Source organism: Ornithorhynchus anatinus, chromosome 4 (assembly GCF_004115215.2).
Source record: "Ornithorhynchus anatinus isolate Pmale09 chromosome 4, mOrnAna1.pri.v4, whole genome shotgun sequence".
Lineage (NCBI taxonomy): Eukaryota > Metazoa > Chordata > Mammalia > Monotremata > Ornithorhynchidae > Ornithorhynchus > Ornithorhynchus anatinus.
The window spans coordinates 32,075,321-32,088,158 of record NC_041731.1 but is presented as its reverse complement, the minus strand read 5'-3'; the positions used below and the strand labels follow the sequence as shown (position 1 = coordinate 32,088,158).

Below are 12,838 nucleotides of genomic sequence, written 5' to 3'. Positions count from 1 at the left end.
CTCTGGGCCTCAGTTCCCTCCTCTGTGCTCTGCACCTAGTAAGCGCTCAGCAAATACCCACCTGATTATGGGGGGGGGGGGGGGGGTGTGGCCCCGCCCCCTCGGGTCTTGGCCCCGCCCCCCGCCGCTCCGCCGATGGCGCTGCTCCCCCTGGCGGCCGCCGCCCGCCACGTCCAGCCGGGGCCCAAGGGGCGGCGGCGGCGGCGGCGTCTGAGCCCTGCGGCCCCCGGACCGTCCTCCCTCCTCCTCCTCCTCCTCCTCCGCCTCGGAGCCCGGGCCCCGCAGGGCAGCGCCGCCTCCCGCCCCGGCTGCCGGGGGCCGGGGGGGGGGGAGGAGGGGGGGGAAACCGAGGCAGGGGGCGGGGCTCGGCGGCAGGTGCGCCGGCGGGGAGGAGGGACGAGTCGGGCGGGCTTCTCCTCCTCCTCCTCCTCCTCCTCCTCCTGCTCCTGCCGCCGCGGCCCGATGCAGCGGGACGGGCCGGGCCGCGGCCCCGCGCCCCGGCTCGCGGGCGGCGGCGGCGGCGGCCTCTCGGGGACTCCAAGTCCCAGGGGTCCCGGCGGCGGGCGGCGGCCGGAAGAGGCGGGGCCGGCGCCGCGCGGCCGGAAGTGGCCGGGCAGGCGGAAGTGGCGGGGCCGCGGGGGGGCGGGGGCGCGCCGGGGGGGGCGGGGCGGGAGCGGGCGCCGCCACCTCCGCCGTCGTCGCCGCCGCCGCCACCGCGGGGGTCTCCTCGGCCGCCGCCGCCGCCGCTGCCGCCGCCGCCGCCGAGGCCGCCATGGCCAAGCAGTACGACACGGTGGACTGCCCCTTCTGCGACGAGGTCTCCAAGTACGAGAAGCTCGCCAAGATCGGCCAGGGCACCTTCGGGTGAGGCCTTCCCTCTTCCCCTCCCCCGCCCGCGCGCGCGCGCGCGCCCGCCCCGGCCCCACCTTCATCCCCACCGCGGCCCTAGGGAGCGCCTACTCCGTGCCGACCGACGTGCACCCGCCCCCCCCCGCCCATTCGTTCAGTCACTCACTCGGCTTTCGGGAGCGTCTACGATGTGCGGAGCGACGTGCACGGCCTCCCCTTATTCATTCAGTCAACCGTGTTTAGGGAGCGCTCACTATGTCCCGAGCCCCGTGCACGCCTCCCCCCTTATTCATTCATTCAGTCAACCGTGTTTAGGGAGCGCTCACTATGTCCCGAGCACCGTGCACGCCTCCCCCCTTATTCATTCATTCATTCATTTCCATTCATTCAGTCGTGTTTAGGGAGTGCCTACTATGTGCAGAGCAACGTGCGCGGCCCCCCCCCCCCCATTCATTCAATCACTCACTCGGCTTTTGGGAGCGTCTACTATGTGCGGAGCAACGTACACCCCCTCCCCTTATTCATTCATTCATTCAGTCGTGCTTAGTGAGCGCTTACTATGTGCAGAGCACCGTGCACCCCCCCCATTCATTCATTCATTCATTCAGTCGTGTTTAGGGAGCGCCTACTATGTGGCGACCAACGTGCACGCCCCCCATTCATTCATTCATTCAGTCGTGTTTAGGGAGCGCTTACTATGTGCGGAGCACCGTGCACACCTCCCCCCTTATTCATTCAGTCAGTCAGTCGTGTTTAAGGAGCGCTTACTATGTGCACAGCACCATGCTCATCCCCCCCCTTCATTCATTCAGTCGTGTTTAGGGAGCGCCTACTATGTGCAGAGCAACGTGCACATCCCCCTCTTCATTCATTCATTCAGTCGTGTTCAGTGAGCACTTACTATGTGCAGAGCAACGTGCACGCCCCCCCATTCATTCATTCATTCAGTCGTGTTTAGGGAGCGCCTACTATGTGCAGAGCAACGTGCACAGCCCCCCCCATTCATTCATTCATTCAGTCGTGTTTAGGGAGCGCCTACTATTTGCGGAGCACCGTGCACGCCCCCCTTATTCATTCAGTCACTCACTTGTCTTTAGTGAGCGGTTACTATGTGCGGAGCACCGTGCACATCCCCCCCCCCTTCATTCATTCATTCATTCATTCATTAATTCGTGTTTAGTGAGTGCTTACTATGTGCGGAGCACCGTGCACATTCCCCCCCCATTCATTCATTCATTCAGTCGTGTTTAGTGAGTGCTTACTATGTGAGGAGCACCGTGCACGCCTCCCCTTAATTCAGTCGTGTTTAGGGAGCGCTTACTATGTGCCGAGCAACTTGCACACCCCCCCCCATTCATTCAGTCACTCAGTCGTGTTTAGGGAGTGCCTACTATGTGCAGAGCAACGTGCACATCCCCCCCCCCATTCATTCATTCAGTCAGTCTTTAGTGAGCGGTTACTATGTGCGGAGCTCCGTGCACACCTCCCCTTATTCATTCATTCAGTCGTGTTTAGTGCGCGCTTACTATGTGCAGAGCACCGTGTACGCCCTTCTCCCCGCGCTTTCATTCATTCATTTAATCGTGTTTAGGGAGTGCTTACTATTACTGTGTGCTCAGCACCGTGCGCAACCCCCTCCCCCTGTCATTCATTCATTCAGTCTTATTTAGTGAGCGCTTATTGTGTGCCGAGCACAGTGTGGCGCCCCCCCCCCCCTTCATTTATTTAGTCTTATTTAGTGAGCGCTTACTATGTGCCGAGCACCGTGCTCACCCCCCCTTCATTCATTCAGTCACATTTAGGGAGCGCTTACTATATACCAAGCAACGTGCGCACCCCCTCCCCCTTTCATTCATATTTACTGAGTGCTTACTATGTGCAGAGCACCGTGCGCACCCCCTCTACCCCCTTTCGTTCAGTCGTATTTAGTGAGCGCTTACTATGAGCCCAGCACCGTGCGCACCCCCTCCCCCCCCCTTTCATTCGTTCGATTGTATTTAGTGAGCGCCTACCATGTGTCGAGCACTGGACTGAACGCTCGGACAGTTCAGCAACAGAGACCATCCCTGCCCCACGATGGGCGCACAGTCCATGAGAAGCAGCGTGGCTCAGTAGGAAGAGCCCGGGCTGGGGAGGCGGAGGTCGTGGGTTCTAATCCCGGCTCCGCCATTCAGCTGGGTGACTTCGGGCGGGGGCCTGCGCTGCTCTGGGCCGCAGGGGCCTCCTCTGGAAAGGGGGGGTGGAGCCCCACGTGGGACAATCTGATGACCTTGTATCGACCCCAGCACTTAGAAGAGTGCTTGGCACATAGTAAGCGCTTAACAAGTACCAGCATTATTGTTATTAAACGGGTCACGGTCTCCCGGAGGCCGGGCTGGGCACGCGGCGGGAGAGGGGCCCGGCCCGGGCCGGGGAGGTTTCCGCTCCCCCCTTGCTGCTGCTTAGACCAGTGCTTGGCACGTAGTAAGCGCTTAACAAATACCATCGTTCTTGTCAGGGACGCCCAGGTGCCCCGGGAGCCAGCCAGGGAATTAATTAGCCATGGAGTGCGTTGAGCGCTTGTTATGTGCCAGGCACTTAACTGAGCGCTGGGGCGGATACGCGCCAAACGGGTGGGACTCGGTCCCCGTCCCCCATGGGGCCCGCGGTCTTAACCCCCATCTTCTAGATGAGGAACAGAGAGGCGAAGCGGCTTGATCAGAGTCGCACAGGAGACAAGGGGCAGAGCCCGGGATTAGAACCCGGGTCCTTCTGACTCCCAGACCCGGACCCTGTCCACCAGGCCGCGCGGCTTCGGCGGGAGGATCAGCGGGGGACGGCCTACGTTCAGCGCTCGTTAGGGGTCAGGCACTGCACCGAGCGCTGGGGGAGACCCCAGATAGGTCGGACCCAGCGGCCCCGTCCCCAACTGGGCCTCCCGTGTGGCCCTCCTAAGATTCGGCAGGGACTCTCTCTATCTGTTGCCGATTTGTCCGTTCCAGGCGCTTAGTACAGTGCGCTACACATAGTGAGCGCTCAATAAATACTATCGAACGAATGAATGAATTCGTAATTGCCTGCAGGGAGGTGTTTAAGGCCAAGCATCGGCAGACGGGCAAGAAGGTAGCTCTGAAGAAAGTGCTCATGGAGAACGAGAAGGAGGGGGTAAGTCTGATCAACAGTGCCGTCTGGCTCATAGATCCTCACCCCAAGGCGGGACACCCACCCCATCCGCGCTGTCTTTCGACGTTTCTGCAGGAGTGGAGCAGCTCCCTCCCTCTTCAAGCGCACCGGGCCTCAACTGTCCCCCTCCCTCGGGTCTTGCCAAAATCCCGTTTCCTCCGATTTATTTCTCTGGGCCCAACGGCGCGTCCTCCCAACTTCCACCTTAGCGCTCTCAGCTCTAGCACGATCGTACGAGTTGATTCTGGGGCCCGGCTGTGTCAGCGCTCGCTCGAAATGGTAATCTGTGATCCTTTGTGGAGGGCATAGAGCACGTAGCGGGGTAGTCGGCGTGCCAAGAATGGTATCAGACTTGGGTCCAGAGTCAATATCGTGGGGGTCAGACACCGTCCCCGTCGCCCGTGGGGCTCACCGGCTAAGAGGGAGAGCGGGTATCGAATCCCCATAATACGACTGAGGAAACTGAGGCCCGGAGAAGTCAAGTGACTTGCCCCTGGTCACCCAACAGGCAAGGCTGAACTCTAAGCTTGTTGTGGGCAGGGAAGTTGTTCCCAAACTCTCTTATGTTGCGCTCTGCTCAGTGCAGTGCTCTGCTCACAGTAACCACGCAATAAATACGAGTGATTGATGGGGTGGGGGGTGATAAAAAAGGCCAGGGGGTGGGGGGAGGGAGCAGAATTGGAATTAGAACCCGGGTCCCCTAACTCCCGGGCCCATAGCTCTTCCCAGGAGGTCATGATGCTTTTCAACCGGCTATTCACCGTCTCCTTCCGTTGTTTAGTGACTCTTGGTCTGCCTCCCCTATTAGATTGCAAACCCCTTGAGGGCAGAGATCTGGTCTTTTACATCTTTCAGACTCTTCTAAGTGCTTGGTCAAGTGCTCTGCCTCTAGGAGGCCCTCGATGCCCACTCCTGGCGTGATTCCACGGTTGTCATCCCTTGGTTTCTCTGCAATGTCTAGAAACGTGGTCGGCCTCCACCGACCGCCCAGTTGCAGCTTCAGGAGAACTCTTGGAAGGGTTTTAGAGAGGAAAAAGACGTGCATTGGCTCCAGGACGAGCTGGCACTAGAATCTCCTTCCCTGGAGAATTTGGAGAGCTGCACCCACCCACTGCAGGAGCGATTTACCGAACTAGGCTGAGAGTTGGTTAACCTGGATTCCCAAAAAGCCAGGAGCATTCAAGTGCAGTCCATTTCTCTCCATCTTTTTTTTTTTTTCTTCTTTATGGTATTTGTTAAGCACTTACTGTGTGCCGGGCATTGGAATAATAACAATGTTGGTATTCGTTAAGTGCTTACTATGTGCAGAGCACTGTTCTAAGCGCTGGAGTAGACACAGGGGAATCAGGTGGTCCCACGTGGGGCTCACAGTCTTCACCCCCATTTTACAGATGGGGGAACTGAGGCACAGAGAAGTGACGTGACTTGCCCACAGTCACACAGCTGACAAGTGGCAGAGCTGGGATTCGAACTCGTGACCTCTGACTCCAAAGCCCGTGCTCTTTCCACTGAGCCACGCTGCTTCTCCCAAGCACTGGGGTAAATGCAGGCTAATCGGGTTGGACCCAGTTCCCGGTCCACTCGGGGCTCACAGTCTTAACTCCCATTTTACAGATTGGGGTAACTCAGGCACAGAAAGTGAGGTGATTTGCCCAGGGTCACACAGCAGACTTGTGGCGGAGCCGGAATTAGAACCCAGCTCTCTCTGACTCCCGGGCTTGTGCTCTTTCTCAATCTCACCTTTAACCGTGATACTGAGGCTGGTCTGAGCAGATACAAATGAAGAATCCCGGGGCTGTCTTTGAGTAGAACTGTTGAGACTCGCGGACACCAGTGCGAAAGCTCGCTGTGTCTAGTCATGCTACTTCTCTTGAAACCAACTTTATTAGGGTCTCTGACTCCTCTCTGCCCCCCCTTCCAGGACCCAACAGGGCAAATCCAGTCACTTTCCAGACCTTGCAGCTCTGAAGCCGGGGAGTTTGCCTGACAATAGACTGTATACTTTGTGGGTCTCTCTCTGTTCCTCCGTCTCTCACTGTATTTAAGCACTTACTATGTGCCGGGCACTGTACTAAGTGCTGGGGTATTTACAAGCTAATCGGGTTGGACACAGTCCATGTCCCTTATGACGTTCACGTTCCTGATCCCATTTTACAGATGAGGTAACTGAAGCACAGAAAAGCGATTTGCCCAAGGTGACACACAGCAGACAAGTGGCGGAGCCGGGTTAATAATAATAATGTTGGTGTTTGTTAAGCACTTACTGTGTGCAGAGCACTCTTCTAAGCGCTGGGGTAGATACAGGATAATCAGGTTGTCCCATGTGAGGCTCACAGTTAATCCCCGTTTTACAGATGAGGTAACTGAGGCACAGAGAAGTGAAGTGACTTGCCCCCAGTCACACAGCTGACACGTGGCAGAGCCGGGATTCGAACCCATGACCTCTGACTCCCAAGCCCGGGCTCTTTCCACTGAGCCATGCAGCTTCTCAGAGCTCAGGTCTCTGTGACTCCCAGGCCCGGGCCGTATCCCCTTAGGCCTTGCTGCTTCTCAGAAACCAGGTTGGACATAGTCCACATCCCACGTGGCACGCGCTCTTGCTGTCTCTCGCTCGGTAAGTAAGCTTTACTGACCTCTTCTATGGCAACTGCTATTGGAGTCTCACCACTGGCGAGGGAGTCGGTCCTTCCTGCCCTCAGAGAGCTTACTAACTAATGCCGGAAGGTGCTTAGATTGAAGGAACAGGCATAAATATTAGGCATATGGGAACAAATCAATAAGCGCCAATGGAAACAACTGTGGCGAGCACTCGCTAGGTGCCGAACGCTGTACTGAGCACTGGAGTAAGGTACAAGATAATCAGGCCCCGTCTCCCGTGGGGCTCCCGATCTAAATAGAAAGGAGAACAAGTACTGAATCTTCCATTGTACGGTTGAGGAAAGTGGGGTCCAAAACAGTTAAATGACTTGCCCCGGGTCACACATCGTGTGTTGAGATGATGACCGGATTCATCCAGTTTGAATGCTTTTTCCTCCTTTCTCCCTTTAGCCCCCGCCTTTTTTTTTTTTTTTTTTTTTGGCGGAAGCATCTCTGATGTTCCGTGACGAGGAGAGGCCGGCCAGTCCTGAGACAATCGGCAACCCTAACGGCCAAACTGGAAAACCTGCCCCAAATCTGACCTCCTCCAGAGCCCTTATGTGATTTCTCACCGTGGGCCAGTGTGATGGGGCTCCTTTCTCCTACAGTGCAGCATGCCAGGACTCAGTCAGTCAGTTGTATTTGTTGAGCGCTTACTGTATGCAGAGTACTGTACTAAGCACTTGGGAGAGTAGACTATAGCATTAAACAAGACCGTTCCCTGCCCACGTCGCGCTTACGGTCTAGAACTTACAGGCTTGAAAGCGTTAGGTAGAGGGTGGGAAGGAGGACGGGAAGTTTTCCTCTCCTGATGGATGCTGGTCTTGGGCCTTGCCTAAGTCCTGGGGTGGAATCATTATCATCAATGCTGTTTATTGCGTGCTTACTTTGTGCAGAACACTAAGTACCGTACAACAGAGCTGATAGACATATTCCTTGCCCGCAATGAACTTGAGCTTACAGTCTAGAGCGGAGGATGACTGCAACCCCAGCCTACAGCCGAGGGGAATGGAAACGCTCAGTCAGGTAGTTTCCCCCCCCACCCAGGGAAGGTCAGAAAGTGGACTACCTGGCTTCCCAAATTGCCAACCCTGACTGCCTAGCGTCTCTGATGGCATATATTGAGCGCTTACTGTGTGCAGAGCACGGTACTAAGCGCTTAGACGAGTACAATATAACAGAGTCGGTAAGTATGTTCCCTGCCCGCGGCGAACGTATAGTCTGATCCACTGATGGTGGATTAGCCCTCTGCACTTGGAGGCAAAATAAATCTTAATCAGGAGCATTTTTTAAATTCCTGAATCCGGTCCCTGCACAGGCCCGGGCCCCCTTTGCAACTACCGCACCCCCCCAACCCCCACCCCGCCGCCGGCAGATTGCTCCCTTCCTTTGAATTACAACATCCAGGCAGTTTCCCTGAGCTGTAAATGTAGCCACGTGGTGGTAGGGAGTCCCGGCTCCCTCACTCTTGCCACGCACCGTCTTCCTCTCCCTTGCCAGTTTCCCATCACTGCCCTGCGGGAGATCAAGATCCTGCAACTCCTCAAGCACGAGAACGTGGTCAACCTGATAGAGATCTGCCGGACCAAGGGTAAGGACTGGGCCGTCTTCTCTCCCCCCCGTCCCCTCTCCTGTTCCCCGGCTGCCGCTTCCGGAAGCCTCTGCCCTCTTCTGTGTCCGGGAACGAAGGTTCTCCTCCCGCCGGGTAGCAGGTGCCCAGCGTGGGCCGGACTCTCCCCGCCGGCCCTGGCTCGTTAACCGTCCCCTCCGGGAAGCCCGCTCGGTCGGGCGGCCTCCGGCTGAGGCCCGGGATCCGTGGTGGTTGCCCGCCCGACCGAGCCGGCTCTTCGACCTTCCCCAACCTCGTATCGCCTCGATGCTCCTGGGCAGGGAACGGTGCCCTAGGTGGGAGGTTGGGGCACTGGGAAGCAGGCGACCTTAGACCCAGGCTCGACCCCCCCCCAAACCAAACGGTCCTTTGCTTTCGTTCGAAGGAGGTTATCTTCTCCCTTATTCGAGCCAACATCCAGGTGGGTTTCTGCCCACGGCCTAGTGGGGTGAGACCCACCTGGAGTCGTGGGTGCCAACTTTCCCCTGGACACAGCGTTGGGGGGCCGGCAGTGGAGCTCGGATGCGGTGGCAGGCCAGCTCCAGAGAGCCGGCGGGTCGGAGGGACCCGGTTTGGGGTCTTGTCGGTCTTGTTCGGAGATTCTCCGGTCTTGTCGGAAGCCCGGGGTCACCCGGCGGGGGCGGGCGGAGAAGCGTCACCCCTCCCTCCCGTCCGCCCGTGCCTCGGTGGGCCCGAGTGGAATTTCCGCATGTGGTGCCGTCCGTACCCCTGATGGAAAGCGAGGTTCGGCCGCCCCCGCAGAGCCCCCAGCTGGGGCCGGGGCTGGTTTGGGAGGGGCGGGGGTCGACGGCGGGATCTGACCCGCCGCCCTCTGTTCTCTCCGCAGCCTCCCCGTACAACCGCTGCAAGGGCAGCATCTACCTAGTGTTCGATTTCTGTGAGCATGACCTGGCGGGCCTGCTGAGCAACACGCACGTCAAGTTCACCCTCTCGGAGATCAAGAAGGTCATGCAGATGTTGCTCAACGGCCTCTACTACATCCACCGGAACAAGGTGAGGAGCCGGGGGGCGGGGGTCAGGAACGGGGAGACGGCGCGGCAGGTGGCAGGGTGGCCGGGCCCGGGGGCGAGCGCCCCTTCGCAGTGCCGGCCTCCGGTTCCCACTCGGGGCCGGGAGACCCGACCCGCCGGCCCGGCCCTACCTCCGTGGTCTCTCTCCGCCCAGATATTACACCGGGACATGAAGGCAGCCAACGTCCTCATCACCCGGGACGGGGTCCTCAAGCTGGCCGACTTTGGGTTGGCGCGAGCCTTCAGCCTGGCCAAGAACAGCCAGCCCAACCACTACACCAACCGGGTGGTGACCCTCTGGTACCGCCCCCCGGAGCTGCTCTTAGGTACGGGCGCCTGGAACATCCTTGGGAGCGCAGGGCCGACCCGAGCCGGGGTGTCGCCGCAGTGGTGCTGAGCCAGCCCGGGCTGTAAGCTCCCGGTGGGCGAGGAACGGGTCTTCCGACTCTGGCGTTTTGGACGCTCCCAAGCAGGTGCCGTGGTTCCCTCCGCACGGTCGGCACTCAGTAACTACCATCGGTGGATCACGACGCACTGTTCCCGGCGCCGGGGAAAGGACAACAGAGCAGAACACGCGGTCCTTGCCCACACGGCGTTTAAAATTCAAAGGAGGGGTGCGGTGGGGGAAGGGGCAGACCTACAAAACAGCTTCCGGGAGCAGCAGTTGGAGAAGGAGGGGCCCGTTAGGCAGTGAGGATGGCAGGGTGGAAGAGGAGAATAAAGAGTCCAATGTGCAGATGAAGGCGGGTTTAGAGAAGTGCTGGCCGATGTTGCCCGTCCCATTGGCAAAGGATGTGCCTGGGACCAGAGTGCCTCTTCTCCCCATTCTCTCCCCCAGAGCGCCTAGTCCAGAGAGGAAGGCAGTTAGGGTGGAGGACTGTGACCAGAAAGGTGAGGAAGAGGAGCAGAGTCCCTCTGGAAGAGCTCCCTGGGGATGGGGATTGCGTCTCCCAACTCCTTTATGCCGTATTTGCCCAAGCGCTTAGTACAGTGCTTTGGATGCAGTAAGCACCAATAAATTACACTGATTGATTTAGTCAATGAAGAAACTGGAATGATAAGGTCCCTGCTTGAGGGAATCTCTGGCGATGGCAGCTGCAGCACAGAGAGCTGCTGAGGCGGGTTGGGAATCGGGCTAGAGGACCAGCCAGGCTGGGAGACGGCCCCAGGCCTCTGCTACTTCGGGCGTCCTTCTCTCTGGCTGCCTGGGATCAGGGTTCTGGGGACCTCGGTGCTGACGCTCCACTGGTTCTGTCACCCTCAGGGGAGCGGGACTACGGCCCCCCCATCGACCTGTGGGGCGGGGGTTGCATCATGGCCGAGATGTGGACCCGCAGCCCCATCATGCAGGGCAACACGGAGCAGCACCAGCTGACGCTCATCAGCCAGCTTTGCGGCTCCATCACCCCCGAGGTAGGGGCCCGGAGGCTGGGGCTGGTCGGGGGGCCGGGGGTTTCCGTGCGTCTCCCCGGAGCGACTCGCCACTGTGCGGGTGTCTCGATCCCCTTCCCCTCCCCGGCATCCTCTTCTGTTAAACGGAAGCACCATTTCCTGGCCCCGTGCGTCGGTGCCCTGCCGATCAAGCCGGAGAGAAAATCGATATGCCCTCCGCAGCCCCTGCTTTGGCAAGTGGTTGAGGCCGCCCCGGCTTTCAGCCCGATTCTCGTTCACCTGCCGGCCGATTCCTTCTCGGTCTCCCCGGTCATCCCCCCTCTGGTGGCCCCGGATTTACTCGGGCCGACGGGTCGAGGCGTGAGCTGCCTTTTTTCTCCTCCCCCGGCCCCTCTGAGTTAATGTGTGTCCCCCTGTGTCCGTGCGCCTTCCCCGTCTCCCAGGTGTGGCCCAACGTGGACAAGTACGAGCTGTACCAGAAGCTGGACCTGCCCAGGGGCCAGAAGCGGAAGGTGAAGGAGCGGCTCAAGGCCTACGTCAAAGACCCCTACGCCTTGGACCTGATCGACAAGCTGCTGGTGCTGGACCCGGCTCAGCGCATCGACAGCGACGACGCCCTGAACCACGACTTCTTCTGGTCGGACCCCATGCCCTCGGACCTCAAGAACATGCTGTCCACCCACAGCACCTCCATGTTCGAGTACCTGGCCCCGCCCCGCCGGAGGGGCGGCCACATGCCCCAGCAGCCGGCCAATCAGAGCCGCAACCCGGCGGCTACTAATCAGACAGAGTTTGACCGCGTGTTCTAGGGCCGCCGGATTGGGTTCTTCTCTTCCTTTTTTTTTTTTTTTTCATAGACACCGATTACGTTGCTGAGCCGAAGCAGCGTTCACTTGCATCCCCAGATCTCTTTGTGCCCTGCTCTGGACAGCCGGGATTCCGGATGGACTGATGCCGGACTTCCTGGAAGGAAGCCGACCGGACCGGCCAGGGCAAGTCTGGGACTCGGGTCGCCTCCTCCTTGGACCCCGTTTCCGGGACGGTGACCTGCAGACGGCACTGACGGCTCTCCTGTGGGAGAGGGGTTTTGGGCGAGGGGCCCTTCAAACTTCCTGGTCGTGGGGGTTCGGCAGGAAGCTGTTCCAGACCTCCGTTTCCCCCTCTGTAAAAGGAGAGGACTGTAGCCGAGACCGGGGTCTCTGTGTTCCGAGAGAGAAGCCCCCTCACCTCTCGCTCTCCAGTCCGAAGGGAGCCTGGGGCCGCCCACCCGTTACGGCGAGATCCTTCCCAGAAAGCAGCAGCTCCCACCGCCACCAGACTGGAGGGAGCCGGATCGGGCCACAGAGTGGGAACTGGGACTCGGAAAAGGGATCTGTTGGGTCTTCCTCCTCCTCCTCCTCATCCCACAGAAGGCCCGGGGGCGGAGGAGAAGGGACCAAATTTCCTCTGGGAATCAATTTATCACGTGGCCTCTGTCGGATTGGGTTGACTCTGTGTACAAGTGGGTTCAATCAGTTTTAATTAAAAGGTTGACTTTTCGTAGCCACCCGTCGGTGTCCCTGCACTTGGGCCTCTGTCCGCACCCTGACGGCGAGCGGTAGGGCCAGGCCGGAGTCTTGGGCCCCGCGGGAGCCTGGCATCGGAGCGATGCTTCTGGAGGCATCTTAGGAACGCGGGGGTGGCCCGGAGTGGCCACAGGAGGCCGGGTGGACCGTTTCCGCCCCTCTGGACAGGAGGACAGACACTTGAGGATTTCCAGCCTGTGCCTAGCTGCCGACCCACCCGCTGGCTCAGCGGGGGCTCGGGAGCAGAGCTCCTTTCTCCAGACAGCCAGGGAGATGAAGCACTTGGTGGTGGTCGGGCTTTGGGCTGGACCCAGCGATCCATGCGCCGCAAATTTACCTGCGTGATTTAGAGGGCTCGTTGGCTGAGCTCATGGGAAAAGTGAATCCCTTACTTTCCTAATCGAGTAGGAGCCGGGGCCAGGGTGGCACTCAGGAAATGGAGGATATTCTGAGCACTTGGGGAGCTCTGGGTGTTGGGCAGGTGTGGGGCTGGAGGAATGTTCATGGGCCAGTCAGTTTCTGGGCGACTGGTAGATGGAGCTGCATGGGGGTAGTGGGGTGTCTGTGGCACGGGGTCGATGCAGAAGTAGTGT

General features: G+C 59.3%; 1 protein-coding gene across 1 annotated transcript; it reads left to right on the top strand.

The window, feature by feature from the left end:
* Positions 1 to 736: 736 nt before the first annotated feature.
* CDK9 (cyclin dependent kinase 9) lies at positions 737 to 12,226 on the top strand. The gene is made up of 7 exons (XM_029063617.2): positions 737 to 864; positions 3,912 to 3,993; positions 8,149 to 8,239; positions 9,105 to 9,271; positions 9,443 to 9,614; positions 10,553 to 10,701; positions 11,124 to 12,226. The coding sequence occupies exons 1-7, from the start codon at positions 773 to 775 to the stop codon at positions 11,487 to 11,489; spliced, it is 1,119 nt and encodes a 372-aa protein (XP_028919450.1). The 5' UTR covers positions 737 to 772; the 3' UTR covers positions 11,490 to 12,226.
* Positions 12,227 to 12,838: the final 612 nt, after the last annotated feature.